Below are 21295 nucleotides of genomic sequence, written 5' to 3' on the forward strand. Positions count from 1 at the left end.
GCCAATTAAAACTGAAGAGAGTCGGTTGGGGCTACGACCATGGCCTCGGTTTCTAGTTTCAACCTGATAGCTCCTGCAGAGAGAGATGCCTCTGGGATGATCAATGGCTCTGCTTTTGAAGTTCATTGTTCTCTATACTTGAGTAAACACCCCTCCCAACTCCTCCAGTGTCCAAAGTACCTCCACCAGCCTCCTTTGTGTGCTGGCTGGCTTAGTGAATTACAAGACTCGCACACAAATGAGTCATATGAATAAATTACATTACATATGTATGGGGAATAAACTGTATTGCAGGGGGATATACAGAAACACACTTGTCAGGCACTTTGGCTTCAATAAGATGCTCTTAAACCTGTAACATAGGCATCCATCTTGATAGGTAGGGGAAACTTAACCTTTAATGTGCTAACCAGGCTGCCCCTACTGTCACATGCATCACCTTGTGATTTGCAAAGTAACAGTAGGCGTCAGGTAGCAGTTTCATGATGCAGAGATTATAATGAGGTGTAGCAAACTGAGCACTACTTTTGTATCTTGTTTTTGTATCACAATAATCTGAAGTGATTCATCAGAAACGTCTTCAGGCCATTGACAACCCCCTTCAGGTGGGTTCTATCTCTACCCCACCTGCACTGGCAGCACATCCGGCACCAGCTCCATCACTCCAGACATTCAGGGAAACACAAATCCCTGCACCTCTTCTTTATGGAGGAGATCCCACTATGTGCCGAAAATTCCTGAATCAATGTTCTATTCAGTTTGAACTCCAGCCCTCCATGCTTTTCACCCACATGGAATGGGTAGCATACGCTGCTTCACTGTGGGAAAGTGAGACTCTGCTTATTAATGGTCTTCTTACAAGCATTCAAAAGAATATTTGATGCCCCACGTCGAGTGCCTTCCGTTTCCTTATTGCTTCCTTGCATTCATCAGGGAACACGTATGGTGGGCCATTTTGTGATTGAATTACATACCCTCACTGCTGTGACACGATGGAACAATGAAGCTCTGTTGGTAGAATTCAGGCAGAAGCTTTCTAAGCATTTGAAGAATTAACTGATCTGCCAGACACCCCCAAGGACCTGGAGGAACTCATCGCCTTATGTATCAGGGTGGATGTCGGATGTCCGGGTACGAGAACGGCAAATCAACCGGGTCTGTATTCCTAGAACTTCTACTATTAAACTATCTCTCCATTTCAAACCTCCTCAAACCGCTCCATTCCCAGTTAAGGAACCCATGCAGTTGGGGAGTACAACTGAGCAGGAGAACAGTAGGATACATTCCACAGGTCTGTGCCTTTACTGTGGGCTCAAAGGTCACTTTACCAAAAACTGCCATAACAAATCAGAGAAAATCCAGCACCCAGGGAAGTTAAAGGAATATTCTCTGGGCATTTTTATACTGTTCCTTCTGCCATCACAACCTACCTGACTCCTTCTGCCAACCACCGCTGTTCCAGTGCTGATCCATCCATATCTGACACAACCTTTCGTGCAAGAGTTAAACGTATACGACTTGGAGGCCAAAAAAAGTTATCTTCCAACTCAGAGATTTTCATGGGATACTCCATCCCATGGAGTGCCTTCTCTAAACAATTCTCTGCCACAGAGAGCAATTATGATGTTGGTAATCAGGAGCTGTTAACCATTAAAATTGTCCATGAGGAATAGAGACACCTGCTCAGAGGACAGTTTCTCCCATCACAATCCTTACGGATCACAAGAATATTGAGTACATTGATTAAGCAAGGAGACACAGGATGCGTCAGAATAGATGGGCACTTTTCTTCACTTGGTTAAAATTTGTGATTTCTTTCCGCCAAAGATCCTAGGTCAACATCCACATGTTCTTCCTAACTCTTTGTTCCCCAACACAATTCGGAAGAGACGTGCTGCTATGCAGGCACCAATCCAAGATGGTTGATCATCCAGAGGTGAGGAAGACCTGTGACTTCCTGGAGCACATCTTTTGGTTGTGTGAGAACTGTGTAGATGTAAACAAATTTGTGGCAGCCTGCACTATCTGACTAAGATGCTTTGAAGACTACCCTGTGGATTGCTCTAGCCTCTACCTGTTCCTATCTGTCCTTGGACCCATTTATCCATGGACCTTATTGTGGAACTGCCTCCATTAGAAGTATGACCACAACACTGGTGGTGGTCAACCATTTTACTCACCAAACCCATTTTGTTTCCCTCAAGAAGATACCCACGACTTCTGAGCTTTTGGAGATCTTCTATAAATAAGTCTTTCGCATTCATAGAAGTGATGCAGACATAGGGCCTCATGCAGTAAGCGTTGATTAAGTGAAATCGGCAAGCTTACCGATTAGTCATGTTAATGGTGATTTTTCCTCTCCGTATGCAGTAAGTGCCGAATACATTCAAAATCAACCCGAAAACAAATCCGCCCACTCTCACGATGATTAGCCGATCACACACAGGTGTATCGGCGTGCGTGGCGGGGTGCTGATAGGTTGCCCAATCACAAATCTTGCTGAATCAGGCGAAACAAGCATGTATTGGATTGCGCGCCATATTTAAAGGCAACGTGTACTGCTAATCATTCTCTGTGTTGTTGGGAGTGAGAGAGAGAGAGACGCACAGAGCTGGCTGATTGAACATTTGCATATTGACGGAGAGACTTGTTGTGTATTGGGTGAGCTTTGTCCATTGTTGTTTTGTTTACATCTTTGTCTTGTTTTATATGTGGAAGTGTTTCGTGTGATTGGCTGTACATTTCTTGTCTGTTTTTTGTGAGTGCTGGAAGTATGCCCGCAAAGCGTGGGAAGAGTGATGCTGGTGGGAGTGGGAGTGCTACTCGTGCAAGTACGCGTCGGAGTGAACGTACTGTTCAGGGGAGTGATGTTGCTGGTGCACCGAGTGGTGTTGCTGGGAGTGGGAGTGCTGTTGCTGGGAGTGGGAGTGTTGTTGCTGGGAGTGGGAGTGCTGTTGCTGGGAGTGGGATTGCTGTTGCTGTGAGTGGGAGTGCTGTTGCTGTGAGTGGGAGTGTTGTTGCTGGGAGTGGGAGTGCTGTTGCTGGGAGTGGGAGTGCTGGTGCTAGGAGTGGGAGTGCTGGTGCTAGGAGTGGGAGTGCTGGTGCTAGGAGTGGGAGTGCTGGTGCTGTGAGTGCTGCTGGTGGCGCAGTTGCTGATGGGGTGGATGGTGGTGGCGTGCTTGCTGGTGGGCAGCTTTTGGAGTCTCTTCCATTGGAAGAAGGAGAGTCCAGTCAGCACCAGCCAAGCTCTGACCCTAAACCTGCTCGGAAGAAACGTGTGGAGAAGCCACGTAATCCTCGCTTCAATGACCAGGAAAATACAGCTCTTGTCACTGGCATTCTGGAGCACTATGACAGTATATATGGACATTTACTAGGTAAGTGTACCTTTACATTTACTGCACCGACACACTTTATTCGAGCAAATACCCAGTATGTACCTGGCAGATACCTGGAATGCGCCGCTCCTCACCTCTGACAAGCCCCGTTGCGTTTGCCTTCCCAGCCTGGGTTCATGCCTGGCTGACGGGCGGCTGATCTGTTAAATGATAATGATTAGGATTTAATAGGCTGCAATGCTTCGCGTGTCTACCAGATGGCATAAATTCATGAATTGTAATGCAGTATATATATATATACTGTGCAGTATTGCAGCCAGAGGGAATAAAATGCTTCAATCCCTGCCTAGAAAATAACCCAATGCACTCGGGCAGAAAACAGTCACAAACCTCAATACACCCGGGTATACCCGAATTCGTGGGACTAGCCGAGCTCGAATAAAGTGTGTCGCCAGTGTATTATTCAAATACATGTGATCCTAGGTCATCTGAGTTTTGTTCATACAGTATGCAAATATGGGTTCAGAATATCTTTCTATGTTAATTAGTCTGGAAACACAGCTTTTTATCATGCCTTACAAGGACAACTAATCACAGGCGGTCAATTTGCCATAACTGCATACAATATGAATGCAACCTTGCTTACATGTATAGGTTTAGTAGTGAATGCTCATGTGCTTCACATATTACACCTAAAACAGCATGTTTGCTATCTCTTGGAACAGCTAGCAGTGTAGGAAACTGGTGCTTCTATTATTATTAATTTACCTCATATATTTTATATGTTTTTCAAGGGCGGACAAGTTCAGCAAGCAGAAAAGAAATGTGGGACACAATAGTCATTGGTGTCAATGCGTGTGGGAATCATGTGAGGGACAAGCGGAATTGTCACAAGAGATTTGATGATATTAGGTCCAAATTGAAAAAGAAAATACAACACCAACGCGTGCATGCTACTGGCACTGGAGGTGGGCCGACACCACAACGTCTCATATTAAGTCCATTGGAGGAGCTGCTTCGGGCAAAATTACTTCCCGTCGTCGTGGAAGGCTTACCTGGTGACCGTGATATAGGAATTTATCCCTCACAATTTCCACCAGGTGAGAAATATTAATGTACTAGGCGTGTCGTTGCTTACAGTTATTTTGCATATTTACACTGCTTTTTATACTGTCTTCACAATATAAGCATACCTGCATCTATATATGTATATGTCTGATTCTGTATATATATATATCTCAAAATAGACATATATGTTGTAGTCCTACTAAAAGCAGTAACTAATATAGCACGTGCCATTGTGTGCTCATTTACATGTGAATTCCCAAAATGCATTGCTGCAGTGGAAGCAATTGATGGTGGCCGAAGATGGGGAACAACAGGGTAGTACACATGTGTAACACATGTTAATGAGAAATTATTACTAGCTACAGGTATAGAACATAAATATGTATAATATTATTGTGTATTTTATTTATTTTACTCCGACAAACATGACATTACTGCCTATTTTAAGCATGCATCAAATATATTGCATGCAACGGCCTACAAACATCACTTGCACTAACACATCTATAGTTGTTTATGAAAAGGTCCATTTTTGCTTTAAGTCATATACAGACAGCATAATGAGGCACACGTATCATATGTTATGTCATTGTTTTCATAACTTAAAAACTGCACACGACTATTTAGGTCATCTACCATTGTGTTAAAGCAGCTGCAATTAATATCTCATCACAGCATACACTTCAACAGAGGGGGTGGGGTTCAGCACACACACTAATTACAGCCTCATTTTAGGGTCAACTTAGTTCACACCATTTTCACCTGTTTCAAGTAATTGAAAGGTGTGGCTGATTAGGCTTTTTGGGGAAGGGAATACCGTTCTTACAACCTGATTAGCACAACTGAAGTTAATCACACTCATTTGAAAGCTTCACTTTAGCTACTAAATGCCCCAACAACTCATTACTTATCAAAGCGTACGTCACACATTAGTTCACTCATATCTATAGTTGAACTACTACTATCAACGACACATTATCACACACTGCATGTGTTGTCTTGTTTAGTCACAGCCACATTCATGTGTGCCACATCTTATATTAATGTACCACACATATCCTCTACCAAAAACAACACTTTTTGCAATATGACCACCTTCATGATAACCATTGTGAATGGTCATCTCATGATAGTTATGTACATTATGATACTGATATCACTACACAACATATGATTTTTATGTACAAATTTGATCTATTTATCCTCACGCATTACTGCAGGAACATAGTATGTTTTATGTTAGGGAACTCAAAAGTTCTAAGTACACAGGCATGTACATTGTTATTACAACTATTTATGTTCACTTTCACACACACATTTTGGGTTAAGGAAATGATGCTGTTAGGTACTCATAAATACAGAACATACAATAACTGTTTGTTCAATATTTACACATGTAAATGTAAAACTTATGTTATTGTTATATATAGTTGCCCCTGAAGGACATGTGTCACCTGAGACTGAACAAGTGTCTTCACCTGGGTCAGCCAGCTCAACACACCTAGAAGGTGAGTGTATCAGTTGGTGGCCATATAATATGTGCTCTTCTATATGTTATGTTGTCATGTTCATTATTTGTTTTGCACATATTCTTTAAATAGGATTACTTAGTGTCAGTGAAAATGAAGTGTAAGGCAACATGTATTGTGTTAGTGATGTTAACTATCATGTAGGAGTTGTGAGTTTACAGCAAGTTTTCATTCACTCATATTTCATACTGAGTCCAAACATTATTCTTAAGTCAAAGTAGTTTTTAATGTGAGGTTATAAAACGTATGGAAACATGTTAGTTGTTACTTATGACACAGTAGAATTACATAGTAACACAGCAGAGATTAACATGCCATTTAATAATGTGTACATTTATTTGTAGAACATGATGAAGAGGATTATGATGATGATGATGATGATGATGCCGCCGCCGCCATAGACACACAAATACAAGCAAGTGACCATGAAGAGGTTCCAATTGAAACTGTTTTACCGCCAAATCGTCCAGCAAATACCACATATGATGCAATTGTAGCTTCTGAGGGAAAAATTGTGGAAGCAGAAAATCGTCGCCATTCTGACCTGATGACAGTGCTGGAAAGGATGATTGCACTGCAGGAAGAAACAGTTTCACAATTGGCACATCTCCACAGAGTCTTCATTGAAGTGCCTAAACAGTTGCAAAAAATCAACACCTCATTCGAAGCATTAGTTGTTCAGCAAACACAAGCTAATTACTGGAGAATGACTAATGTACCACAATTCAACATCAACACGTCACAGGCAGGATCCTTACATGCTGGGCAGTTTTCACCACATTCATCTGATCTTCATTCACCAGGCCCGAATGTCGACATCCTACCGCTGCCATCTGTACAAATTCAGCAGCTGACACCTACAAAGGAGGCCACAAAAAGAAAACACAAGCAGTTACTACTGACCAGTTTTTGGTCAAAAACAACAAAAGACACACATGAAACAGACCAACCATCATTTGTGCAGTGTCTACCAACTTGCTCACATGTGTCAGTGGGCACAAGCCCTGTCCGTGAACAGTCACTACCCAAAAGCCCTGTAGGTGAGTCACTGCCCAAAAGCCCTGTAGGTGAATCGCTGCCCAAAAGCCCTGTAGGTGAATCACTGCCCAAAAGCCCTGTAGGTGAATCACTGCCCAAAAGCCCTGTAGGTGAGTCACTGGCCACAAGCCCTGTAGGTGAACAGTCACTACCCAAAAGCCCTGTAGGTGAGTCACTGCCCAAAAGCCCTGTAGGTGAATCACTGCCCAAAAGCCCTGTAGGTGAGTCACTGGCCACAAGCCCTGCCCGTGAAGTGCCAGAGGCCACTCAAAGTGGCTCTGGTGTGGCTAAAGTTGGTGGCAAAAAAAAAGGAAAATTCAAGAGACAACAAGCAGGCCTGTTACTCGCTCGCAAAAGGAATAAAATAAATAAATTTTATAATTCACAAAATATGTCTTTGGCCTTGTTTTGTTGACTTCAGATTATCTAATTACTATTGTATGTATGCTGAAGACTGTGTTGTTTCCAAACTTTCAAGTATGTTCTTGTACACGTGAAGTATTGGAAATGTTAACACTCCTAATTAATGAATAGTGTTATAAATATTGATGTATTAATCGTCTGTTCAGTAATGGTCCACCAGGAGCCAGTTGCTAAGTTTAGAGAAGCTGCCATTGACTTTGCAGCAAAACATTGCATTTGGGTGTGTTAATTGATGTAATCATTGCATGTGCATATTATTTTCATGCAATTATAAAAGCACCTATTTAACTGCAAACATCTTTCTTGTACGTGTACAGCAGGATTTTGTGTTAAATATTACTTACCTTTGGTGGCCATTGTAATGTTGTCCTTTAATCATTTATGTGTTCTTGTTTCAAGAACATCTCTGAATTTATACTAATATATATGTAGTATGTATTGATATATGCACACACACACACACACACACACAGACACACACTGTGTGTGTGTGTGTGTGTGTGTGTGTGTGTGTGTGTGTGTGTGTGTGTGTGTGTGTGTGTGTGTGTGTGTGTGTGTGTGTGTGTGTGTGTGTGTGTGTGTGTGTGTGTGTGTGTGTGTGTGTGTATATATAGTACTATCTAAACTGGTATAGATGTATTTACAAAAAACATACACTTCATGCTTCCTTGTGAAAACACACTAATTTAATAATACAGGCCTAATGTTTGACAACTATACTAAGTGTGAGCCTCTAACATTATTGGGTGCAAACAAATGTTTATTACTTAATTCACTCATGTTTATCACCATTTAAATAGGTTTCATACAAGGCCTACTTACTGCCATCAATATGTTGTGTGTACTCCTGCAATATAAAAAAAATAACTAAATATATATATAAATATATATATATATATATATATATATATATATATATATATATATATATATATACATACACATATATATATACATACACATATATATATATATATATATATATATATATACATATATATATATATATATATATATATATATATATATATATATATATATATATATATATATATATACAGTGTTCGACAATCCTATACATTTACTCGCCCGGGGCGGGTGGATTTAACACCCAGGCGAGTAAACATTGGCCCAAGCAGCACACGTGTTTTTTTTTTAAATTTCCCCCGTTCGCGCTGAAATTTCCCTGCTCGCGCTTAAAAAAAACAAAAAAAAAAAAACTCCCTACCTGACTGCTGTTTGGTGCGCGCTCCCAGGATTTGTGGGCGCGCGGCCAGGCTCTATATGAGCCCGCCCCCAACGAGCAGCCATTCTTTCTGCCCGGACATCAAGAGTAAGTACACGCCATGCTGCGGCCCCTCTGCTCCTTCCCTGCGATCCCCCTGGTCCCTACATGGCTCCCTACTCCCCACCGCGGCAGCTCTCCTGTCCCCTCCTCCTGTCCCCGTCCCCTGCTCCTGTCCCCTTCCCCTCCTCCTGTCCCCTTCTTCTGCTCCTGTCCCCTTCCCCTCCTCCATTCCCCTGCTACCTGTCCCCTTCCCCTCCTCCTGTCCCCTGCTCCTGTCCCCTTCCCCTCCTCCTGTCCCCTGCTCCTGTCCCCTTCCCCTCCGCCTGTCCCCTGCTCCTGTCCCCTTCCCCTCCTTCTGTCCCCTGCTCCTGTCCCCTTCCCCCTCGATCCACCGATCGCTGCCCCGGGCGGGAGGTCCCCACTGCTTGCGCCTCACCGCCAGCTAGCTTCATGCCGCCGCGGGCTGGGGGGAAGAAGCAGTCTGCAAAGCTGCTTGGCCGTGCACTGTGAAGACATGCCGGCGAGAAGAGCAGGGTAGTGGCGGCCACTGCGGGGCTGACTGTCCCCTGGGGGATACCTCGCCACGTGCCTCCCACCCACCCTGCCTCCCCAAAGCTTCCAATATGCCCGCGTGAGGTATGGGGGGGGGGGGGTGTCGGCCTGCCCCCCCCCCCACGAGCGGGGGGTGGGTGGGGGAGGAGCGTGGTGGTGGTGCTGGTCGTGGCCTTTCCTTCCCCCCCCCCGTGTGTGTGTGTGTGAGCAAGTGTATGGGAGCAAGTGTATGTGAGCAAGTGTATGTGTGTATGTGTATGGGAGCATGTGTATGTGTATGGGAGCATGTGTATGTGTGTATGTGTATGGGAGCAAGTGTATGGGAGCAAGTGTATGGGAGCAAGTGTATGTGTATGGGAGCATGTGTATGGGAGCAAGTGTATGTGTGTATGGGAGCATGTGTATGTGTGTGACACCAGAGGTACCCCCCCAATCAGTCACCACCCCCCCAATCAGTCACCACCCCCCCAGTCAGTCACCACCCCCCCAGTCAGTCACCACCCCCCCAGTCAGTCACCACCCCCCCCCCATCAGTCACCACCCCCCCAGTCAGTCACCCCCCCCCAGTCAGTCACCCCCCCCCAGTCAGTCACCCCCCCCCCCGTCAGTCACCCCCCCCAGTCAGTCACCCCCCCCCCAGTCAGTCACCCCCCCCAGTCAGTCACCCCCCCCAGTCAGTCACCCGCCCCCCAGTCAGTCACCCCCCCCAGTCAGTCACCCTCTCTGTGTATCACCCACCCTCTGTGTGTCACCCACCGTTTCTCCCCTCTGTGTCTCTCTTTCCCCCACACTCTCTCTTTCCCCCACACCCTCTCTCTCCCCCACACCCTCTCTCTCCCCCCCACACCCTCTCTCTCCCCCCACACCCTCTCTCTCTCCCCCACACCCTCTCTCTCTCCCCCACACCCTCTCTCTCTCCCCCACACCCTCTCTCTCTCCCCCACACCCTCTCTCTCTCCCCCACACCCTCTCTCTCCCCCACACCCTCTCTCTCCCCCACACCCTCTCTCTCCCCCACACCCTCTCTCTCTCCCCCACACCCTCTCTCTCTCCCCCACACCCTCTCTCTCCCCCCTCTCTCTCCCCCCACTCTCTCTCTCTCTCTCCCCCCACTCTCTCTCTCTCTCCCCCCACTCTCTCTCTCTCCCCCCACTCTCTCTCTCCCCCACTCTCTCTCTCCCCCCCACTCTCTCTCTCTCCCCCCACTCTCTCTCTCTCCCCCCACTCTCTCTCTCTCCCCCGACTCTCTCTCTCCCCCCACTCTCTCTCTCCCCCACTCTCTCTCTCTCCCCCCACTCTCTCTCTCCCCCCACTCTCTCTCTCCCCCCACTCTCTCTCTCTCTCCCCCACTCTCTCTCTCTCTCCCCCCACTCTCTCTCTCTCCCCCCACTCTCTCTCTCTCCCCCCACTCTCTCTCTCTCCCCCCACTCTCTCTCTCTCTCCCCCCACTCTCTCTCTCTCCCCCCACTCTCTCTCTCTCCCCCCACTCTCTCTCTCTCTCCCCCCACTCTCTCTCTCTCTCCCCCCACTCTCTCTCTCTCTCCCCCCACTCACTCTCTCTCTCTCCCCCCACTCACTCTCTCCCCTACCTCCCACTCTCTCTCTCTCCCCCCCCCACTCTCTCTCTCTCCCCCCCCACTCTCTCTCTCCCCTCCCACTCTCTCTCTCTCTCTGCCCCCACTCTCTCTCCCCTCTCTCTCTCTCCTCTCTCTCTCCCCCTCACTCTCTCTCTCTCCCCCCCACACTCTCTCTCTCTCCCCCCCACTCTCTCTCTCCCCCCCACACTCTCCCTCTCTCCCCCCACTCTCTCTCTCCCCCCCCACTCTCTCTCTCCCCCCCCACTCTCTCTCTCCCCCCACTCTCACTCTCTCTCTCTCTCCCCCACTCTCTCTCCCCCCACTCTCTCTCTCTCTCGCCCCCCACTCTCTCTCTCCCCCCACTCTCTCTCTCTCTCCCCCACTCTCTCTCTCTCTCTCCCCCACTCTCTCTCTCTCTCCCCCCCCACTCTCTCTCTCTCTGCCACCACTCTCTCTCTCTCTCTGCCCCCAGTCTCTCTCTCTCTCTCTGCCCCCACTCTCTCTCTCTCTTCTCTCTCCCCCCACTCTCTCTTTCTCCCCCCCACTCTCTCTCTCTCCCCCCACACTCTCTCTCTCCTCCCCCCACACTCTCTCTCTCTCCCCCCCCCCACACTCTCTCTCTCTCCCCCCCCCCACACTCTCTCTCTCTCCCCCCCCCACACTCTCTCTCTCTCCCCCCCACACACTCTCTCTCTCTCTCCCCCCCCCCACACTCTCTCTCTCTCCCCCCCACACACTCTCTCTCTCTCCCCCCCACCACACACTCTCTCTCTCTCCCCCCCACTCTCTCTCTCCCTCTTTCTCTCTAACCCCCCCACACTCTGGATCGCTTATTAACCCTATATATCTTACTTGCCCTATACTACACCGAAATAACCTATACTGCTGTCTTGCAGATCTGACTCAAGCTTCACACGGAAGATATCGGAATCCCCCCCTAACCCAGAAGACAGGTAGGGAACACATCCCCTCCAATGTGTAACATTGCGGGAATGAGGTACCTGGACATTGAGGGACTGCGGATCAGGTAAGATCCCAGGCGGGATTACTGCTTTAGATATTGTGAAGCGGGGGCTTCCAGACACTGGTTAAGAGGTTCAGGAAACTAGTCATTCACATCTGGCTTTTATTTCTAGATCTGAAATTTACTCACACACACACGTAACAAGGCCTAATTGTAGTATAATGTAATACAATAAATACATTTATGTCAAAAATGAATGTTGTTCTGACTAGGAATTTATTAAATGTATTTTATTTATATATTTTATTTTAAAGCGGGGTTGGGGGCGGGACTAGGGTTGGGGGCGGGACTAGGGGCGGGGTTGGGGGCGGGACTAGGTGGCAAGTAGATTTTTTGGTTGGGCGAGTAGATTTTTGGGTGATTTGTCGAACACTGTATATACATATATATACATACATATATATATATACACACACACACACACACACACTATACATATAGTACAATATACACTTTATATATATATATATATATTTATGAGAGAGATATATTTATATATATATATATAGATACACACGTATTTAAATTCATGCAGACAGGTAGTTAACCAGACTTTCAAATACACACAGAAATGTATGTGGGAAAAAAACATTTCATTTTGCAGGTGTGTGTATTTACTGATATGGCTGTCTAAGCACTATTTTCACACAGTGCTCTTTGTTATTTTTCAAGAAAACTCAATGTTACTGAAATAAAAGTGTAGGAATGTTTTCACAAACGAGATAAAAAAATGATACATGTTTTTCCCACATTCGCCTATCACTAACCACAAAAGTTAAACCAATTAAAAGGACACATCCAATTGGCGTTTGAAATAAGGAGTAAAAGTAGTTACTTTTGTTGACCTTGAAAACGAAACACAGGAATTTGTTAGCCATTGAGCAGAATCATTTTGATGAGCAAAGAACACAGAACTGCACACATCTTTTGTGCTACTCTGACATGGCTGATGAATTCGTTAACAATATGAATCCACTCTTAGGTTATAAGTACATGGTTTCAGAAGCAATTTTGAACAGTCGCGGACACAAAGCGAGCACACGCCAAATCTATGATTTGATTCGAGCAAAATATCCTTATTACCAAGACCGTAGGCATGCGCGGAATTTTAATTCATCAATAAGATTCACTTTATCAACTAATGACTTTTTTGAACGTGTGCAGGATAAGCTAGAACACACCTATGGTTTCTGGAAGATTGCAAAGGAAAAGCATTTTACCCTGAAAGAGGGCACATATATTGTTGTGAAAGGCATATTTATTCCTAATGCCAATAGCAATGGATCCGCTACTACTGTTCCGTGTGAATCGATACCTGCTGCAATATCTGCACCCTCCATTCCTGAAACCCACATTGTACAAGAACAAAAGTACTATGATTATGTACCAAGCCTTTCAGCTGAAAATGCATTGGAATGGGAACCCGAAGAAATGAACCTACCTCCCGACCAATTGTTTGAAGAAAGCAGTGGCGATTCCTATGAGCGCTTCATGGAGGAGATGTGTGTCATACTGGATTCAGCGGGTGGGTCAAGCGTGGATGAAAATGCCTTGCATTTCTGGAGCGACCAGTTGCAGCCAGACGATGAGTTAATTCTAGAAGAATGGTAAATATAACAACCGTTATGCGTTGACTGTGCGTTTAAATGTTTTTTTTTTTTTTTTTTTAACCACCATTTTCACTTTCAATGCGTGGATACAGCGTAACATTGCAGACTGCATAACATGTAGCGATCACAAAGAAATTGTTGCCGAATACAATATAGTATAACCTGAAAGAGTAGTACACATTGCTGACGGAATAAATATACGTACTTTCCTATCCCTTTAACCATATTAGCAACATTTTAACATAACTCTAACACATACCTGTTTTGTTATCATGCAACATTTAAAAGCGGGTCCACCACGTATGACGTGGGCCCCTTGTCATGGCCCAAGGCGTCCTTAAAAAGGATTATGGATGTAAGTCCCGCCCCCAAGCGACGTGCGCGCCTCAAAGCCTATTGGCTGTCATGTTTTGTTATAGTAACGGTAACTGCAGTGTGTCATGTGTGCGGCTCAGTGTTTGTAGGCGTCAACTGGGCGTTAGCCGAATGTTAATTGAGTGGGAGGAGTGTTAGCGTGCGTTTCACGCTGGTTTAACATGACGTCACACGTATTGCATTTGCGCATTGTGTTATCGGCCGTCCTTTCTGTCCAAACACGTCTGTTTAAAAAGAATACAGATGTACTCGTTTAGAACGAATGTAGTTTCGTATTCATTGTATTTGAAATAAAGATTTTATGTTTAATGGTATTTTCAAGATGTATTGAACGCACAACGTACGCTTTGTTTTGCGCATGCGCTAACAGTTAGTGCAGCCAAGCCTGAAGTGCGTGCGCACACTAAGATGTGCGCGCACATTTTTCAGTATACAGGCAACGTTCACATCATATACATAGTTATGCCTGCTACAAATTTAAAGAAACATTACATACTGATGTACACTTGTACTTCTAACATATAAGTGAGTGACGTGTGTATGTACACAATCATATAGAGCTGTGTAATGCGTTGTCACGGATACATATATAGTAAGGTGCCATATTTGACCATCATGTGTTTGCTGTATTTCAGAGATGTCGGGGAAGATACAATCGGATCAATGTATGATTTCAGAAGAGTCTACCTTTATATGAGATGATTGTGAGGAGGAGCCACCGACTACTATACTACATATGGAACTAATTTTATATTGCTTGCAGCGCTTATTAACAAACAATTAAAAATGTGATACCCTTATGCCTATATTGCATAAGCACTTAATTAACATAATGATGTTGCAAAATAGTGCCTCATGAATTTTTATTGAGTGTTCTTTAATGACTACTATCATTTTATGGCATGGTGTGTTTTATATATAACAACCATTCCCACTCTGCTAACACATTTGTGAATTCTATTGTGTAATGGAACGTATGACTGTCGAAACTATGTAACAATAATAATAATAATAATAATAATAATTATAATATGAGCATGTTCATGTTTAGCGCTGCTAGTTGTACACAGCGCTTTACAGACACATTTTTCAGGCTGAGGTCCCTGGCCCGTGGAACTTACAATTTATTTTTTGCCGCCTGAGGCACAGGGAGATAAAGTGACTTGCCCAAGGTCACAAGGAGCCGACACCGGGAATTGAACCAGACTCCCCTGCTTCAAAATCTCAGTGCCAGTGTGTGTCTTTACTCACTGAGCCACTCCTTCTCCCAATGTAAAGGACACTTACAACCAACTAGCCATTTCTTGTTAAAAATCTCTTGTTACATGGGTATGTTGATAAAATGGTTTGGGACTGTAGCAAATAATGTTATTGGCCAGATGTTGTGGTCCCCTACAATGCATGATGTTCTGAATATGACATCAACATCATGTAATGAAGTACGTTTCTGTGTATATTTCATTAACCTAACTAACTATAGTTTACTGTGTTTATTAAACGTTCTAAAAATACATAGTATAGTCAATATGATGATATAAGCTACCATAATAAAGCTGGTGTTATCATTTGTCGGTGTTATACATGGATCCTACACAAATTGATACAGACACAAACAGTTGTCTTAAAAAGTGTGTCTATGCTAATGTGCACGTGATTGACGTTACAATTGTGAGAATACTTGATAATTATCATCATGATAATGATGAAGTGACGTGATTTATATTGCAAAAATATTACCAACATTGTCATATTGGTAAATTAGAAATGCTAAATGACAGTAACATTTGCAACAAAATTGTGTTTTCTGTTAACAGTTTTACACTTGGTACATGTAGGACACATCCACACACGTGTGACTTATACATACACATGTCACAAATGTAAATTAATGTTGACTATTAATTCCTAGCATTAAAAAACACCTACATTGCTAAATATAAGATGTAGTACGCATTGTTGTGATTACAGGCATTCATGCATGGAGTGTTAGGATCAGTCAATTTCATCCGTGATGAATGAGCTCCCGTAAGTAAACAAATAAGTACAGTTATCCCCTTGTCTCCAAACACATCTATATTACATTAATGGAATTTATAAGGAAACATACATAAAATGTGATGAAATGTGAGTAATCATTTTCTAATACAATGCACATGAAAGCTCAAGAGTAGCTAAATGCATATACATGATACAGAAAGTACATGTATGTTACATTTGTGTTAAAACCAATATGTTGGGTTTTGACTTCAAATAATTATAGGAAGATTGAGGTAGGCACATCTTAGGAGAGATGTCAGCAAATATACATACCATGATCAGTCATACTGGAGATATACCTATAATGCAAAGGAACAATATATAAATTGCAAACATTGACATGCCATCTTCAGTACCGTAAACAACACAGCAAAGTGTGTATTTGGTGTTAAATGTGCAACACCATGTATATTTCATGACATTCAAACTGTAAATCAGGCTGGTGTACACATCATATGGATGTACATGTTACACTGCACCAATAACATTGTATGTAAGCATACTAGAAGCATGAATGAGTATGGGCATAATATGTGTATTGTGTTAGCATAAGGAACAACACAATGCTACAATATTAGTGCTTTGTTACCCCAGTTGTATTCACATACACACAACTAAAGTAAAATTGAAGAGGGATTATATAACCTGTGCAACAATAACATACCGGTGCCACATCCCTTTGTGCACACAGCAGAGAGAAGAAAGGTGTGCAACCCATATTCATCTGTGTCCTACCAGAAGGGTATATAAAAAAACATTATTGTTAAGATAACATAATGTAAGTATAAAAGTAGAACTTGGAACATATATGTTTTTACTTACAAGAAAAAAATGAATTGATGAGATTCTGGCGTGTCTGGCCACCACTGGCTGTTTGTTCATTTTCAGCAGCTACATGGGTGGGATGCTCGTCTACCACAGGCTCAGCTAGGTCTGACTGTACATTGTGCCTGAGTGCAACATTGTGCAAATTGCTACAGGCAAGGATAATATCAGACACTTTTTGAGGCTTGTATAGAAGAGCCCCACCAGTTCTGTCCAGACACCTAAATCTGGTCTTGAGTAGGTCAAATGTCCTCTCTATAACAGATCTTGTAGATATATGGGCTGCATTGTACCTGTCCTCTGCTTCAGTTTGAGGGTTTAGCACCGGAGTCAAGAGCCACGGCCTAATTCCGTATCCTGAGTCACCTATAATGAATGGAGCACACATAAGCTGACATTAGTGATCAAATTGTACAATGCCAACATTCCTAAATAAAAATGTGTTTTGTGTTATAACATGTAAATGTGTACTCACCCAGCAGCCAACCATGTTCAAAATGTCCCTCTTCGAACGCATGGAAGACTGAAGAGTTCCTCAGGATGGAGGAATCGTGACTGGAACCAGGGAATTTGGGTACCACATGCATTATCCTCATCGTCGCATCACATACCACCTGTACATTGAGTGAATGGTAGTGCTTACGATTGCGGTACACATGCTCACTGTGACTAGGTGCAATCAAAGCAACATGTGTGCAATCGATTGCACCCAGCACACATGGTATCCCTGCTATATTATAAAAGCCAGTCCTGACTTCCAGCCACTCTGTCGCCTCTGTAGGAAAATGAATATAATTCCTAGCGCGTCTATTGAGTGCATAGAGAAACTGGGTCAAGGCCCGCGAGAATGTAGATTGCGAGACCCCGCCCACTATGCCCACAGTTGTCTGGTATGACGCGGAAGCAAGATAATGTAATGAGCACAGCATTTTAACAAGCCCAGGGACTGCACGACCTCTGGCTGTGAAAAAATCTAAATCTCCCCTTATCTCCTGATAAAGAGACAAGATTGCTGCTGAACTCAAACGATAGCGACTTACAATCTCCTCCTCACTCATCCCATCTAACAGGGTTCTCTCCCTGTACAGACGCGGACGAGGCACAACTTGTCTCCTCTGTCTTCTCCTCTGATCTCCTGTCCCTCTACCTGTCCCTCGGCCTGTCCCTCTCCCTGTCCCTGTCGTATCCGCGTGACTGTCCCTGTCACTGTCCCTCGGTGTGTCCCTCCCTTGCCCTATATGATTCTCTTCATCATCAAGCATGTCATAGAAAAGAATGTTCCTCCGTCTCCTAAACAATCTCAACATTTTGAAATGAGTAGCTGTGAATGAGCAGGTAATGGGCGTCCTTTAAATAGGTATGTGATGATGTCAGGTGACATAGTAAAATGCAAGGTGTTACATTAACATAATAAAGTACTTCTGTGGCAAGCTGTGTGCAGTTCTTGTTAGAAGTATTTGTTGTGTGTATTCTGCAGGGAATGATGATATTTGGCAATGATGTGACGTGAACCTTTGTAGAAACATTGCTTGCAAATAAATAGTTGCATGTGCAATGCATGTAACACTTGTGAACGCAACAGTCAGTCATGTAATTAGGCAAAAAGGCTGAGATTGACGTGGGAAAAGTTTTGTGTAACATGTGTAATTAGGCATGTTATTGTGACATGTTGACAACAATGAATAGTCGTGTGCATATGCATGCATTTGTGTAATGAGGATAGTTGCTATAGAATGAGTTTACAAGGTGTCCCAATGCTGAATTACTGTACATGTGTGTATAAGTTAGGTTGAAGTGCTTGTAATGCTACGGTTACAATGTAAACATGCAATGTGATTGAGCGTCCAATAAGTGACGTCATGAAAATAGGGAGGACCCAAAACTAGATGTAAACATGAGAAGACAGATGTACATGAACGTTTAAAGATGCGTGTCACATTACAAGCATTGTGTAATGTAAAGGAACATGAATATACGGTGTATGTGTGACATGTGTGACATGTGTAACATCATGTAAATAATTGTCGCTCAGTTCAGTAAAATGTGTGATATGATGTGAGGTTCTCCTTTAAGAGTTGAGTATAGTATTTTCCCTTGGCACATCATCACATGATGAGTAATGTGACCCGCAAATGCTGCAAACATGTAAAAGTATAATGTTATGCAAATAATACACGTCAGCTGTGACACAATGCAGGGAATGCCCCCACACTGTAATGCAAATGACGTTTGTATTGTGAGCAATGAAACGTAAACAGTACTATACTGTTATACACTGGCGACACACTTTATTCGAGCTGGGCTAGTCCCACGAATTCGGGTATACCCGGGTTTATTGAGGTTTGTGACTGTTTTCTGCCCGATTGCATTGAGGTATTTTCCAAGCAGGGATTGAAGCATTTTATTCCCGCTGGCTGCAATACTGCACAGTATATATATATATATACTGCATTACAATTCATGAATTTATGCCATCTGGTAGACACGCGAAGCATTGCAGCCTATTAAATCCTAATCATTATCATTTAACAGATCAGCCGCCCGTCAGCCAGGCATGAACCCAGGCTGGGAAGGCAAACACAACAGGGCTTGTCAGAGGTGAGGAGCGGCGCATTCCAGGTATCTGCCAGGTACATACTGGGTATTTGCTCGAATAAAGTATGTCGGTGCAGTACGTCCCCGCTCCATTGACTCCATTGATGTACAGAAGTTTTTTTTTTTCTAAGTGCCGTTCCGGCAGCCTTAGCGATCGTTCTCCCCTCCAAACTACCAACTTTAGTTGGCGGGAGAAATTGGCCATAACATCTCAATTTCGTAGTGCCGATCAGCCCCGATAAGCTGTTTTTTTTTGTTGAATCCAGCCGATTTAAAAAAGTGGCGATCAGTGGCGAAAACAGGCTTATCGGCAGGCGAATGGCCATAACAAAATAATCGGCTCCGAAACCTGGCGAAATCAAGCACTTATCGGCGCTTACTGAATCTCAAACCCAATTTTGCCTATAAAATGGCGATAATTCCCTTATCAACGCTTACTGCATGAGGCCCATAGACTCCAATCATGTGTCCAAATTTTATTTCTAAAAATTGAATATCCCTCCCCTTCTCCTCATCCTCCAATCCCCAGTCCAACAGACTTATGGAAAGGACCATTTAGTCCTTAGAACAGTTTGTGCACTGTTTTGTGTCAGAAGTATAGGACAACTGGGTAGAGCTGCTTCCATTGGCTGAATTTTACTGCAACTCACTAAAGCACGATTCCACACTGGTGTCCCCCTTTTTTTGTGTGAACGAGTATGACCCTTCTGTCCTTTCCTCTTCTGCCTTTCCCTCTGGAGTTTTTGCAGTTGATGACCGGTTCCGAGAAATTCAGGCGTTCTGGAAAAGGATCCATACCAACCTGCTTAAAGTGTCTTTTTGGCAGGAAACCTAGCAAACAAAAGTAGACAGCCATCACCTCCATTTCAAGTATGGACCAAGTCTGGCTGTCTATGAAAAATATCCACCTAAAAAATAATACTAATAATTATAGTTTGTTCTTGTATAGCGTGCTAGTTTTACGTAGTGATTTACAGAGACATTTTGCAGACACAGTCCCTGCCCTGTAGAACTTGCAATCTATGTTTTTGGTGCCTAAGGCACAGGGAGATAAAGTGACTTGCCCAAGGTCACAAGGAGCCAACATGGGAATTGAACCAGGTTCCCCTGCTTCAAACTCAGTTCCAGGGGCAGGGTCTCACTGAGCTGCTTCTTCTCCATGCCTTCATCCAAAGTTGGTCCCAGGTTCTTTGGACCCTACAAAATTTTTGGCAAATTAAGTTCAGTAATAGCCAAACCATTACATTTAATATTCAAGAACTGCATTTCCACAGGCTCAGTACCACAAGATTGGCATAAAGCAGACGTGGTGCCTATATTTAAAAAGGGAACTAGATCACTGTGATGATGAGGGGTAACCAAGCTCATAAAGGTCCAGCCCACTTGGTTGCCCCTGATCCATGTTTTGGGGTCCTAGATTGTCAGCTCTTGGGCCTGACTGTTGTATGTGCACTGCCATGCATTGTATGTAAAATATGCGACAATAAAGAATTTGTGTCTTTTGCCTTTCCAGGAGTGCTAACCAGTGGAGATTCTCAAGCTATGAGTTTCAGGGTGGACTTTGCGGAAAAAGTGTTGTCGGATTGTATCTAGCTAGTCAGGGTCCAGAGTTTCTGGCCACCCCAAAAATGTATCTGAGAGCCGAGTCAGATTCCCGGGTACAAGTAGACACAGACCTCCAGACAAAGTCCTCCCTGGAAACCAATTACGCGGCTCACCGCCAGGATGCCCTGCTTCAGCACAGACCAGAAAGTTAAAAGGCGTCATAGGGATACGCATATCCCGAATATAGTCTGGTGTCCCCGGTTTAGGGGGAGTCCCCCGCAATATATGCCTGAACACCTGGACCTGGTATATGGCTTCGGAGTGTCTCCAACTATCCATAAGGTTGCGAGAGTGAAATTATTTCTAAGTCCAGCTTCGGTACAATAGAAGCAATTTTGAAAGAAAGAGTTTTGTGAGATTTTTTTTTTTATTATTACTTAAATTTTTTATTAATCATTTTTCCAAAAGTAA

At 43.9% G+C, this 21295-nt stretch overlaps 1 protein-coding gene across 1 annotated transcript; it reads left to right on the plus strand.

Moving 5' to 3' along the window:
• Positions 1-1116: 1116 nt before the first annotated feature.
• Positions 1117-19912, plus strand: LOC142467655 (uncharacterized). The gene is made up of 4 exons (XM_075573599.1): positions 1117-1291; positions 5837-5914; positions 6280-6922; positions 19873-19912. Exons 1-4 carry the CDS (start codon positions 1117-1119, stop codon positions 19910-19912), a joined length of 936 nt encoding a protein of 311 aa, XP_075429714.1.
• Positions 19913-21295: the final 1383 nt, after the last annotated feature.

The sequence above is a fragment of the Ascaphus truei genome, chromosome 16 (assembly GCF_040206685.1).
Source record: "Ascaphus truei isolate aAscTru1 chromosome 16, aAscTru1.hap1, whole genome shotgun sequence".
NCBI classification, from domain to species: domain Eukaryota; kingdom Metazoa; phylum Chordata; class Amphibia; order Anura; family Ascaphidae; genus Ascaphus; species Ascaphus truei.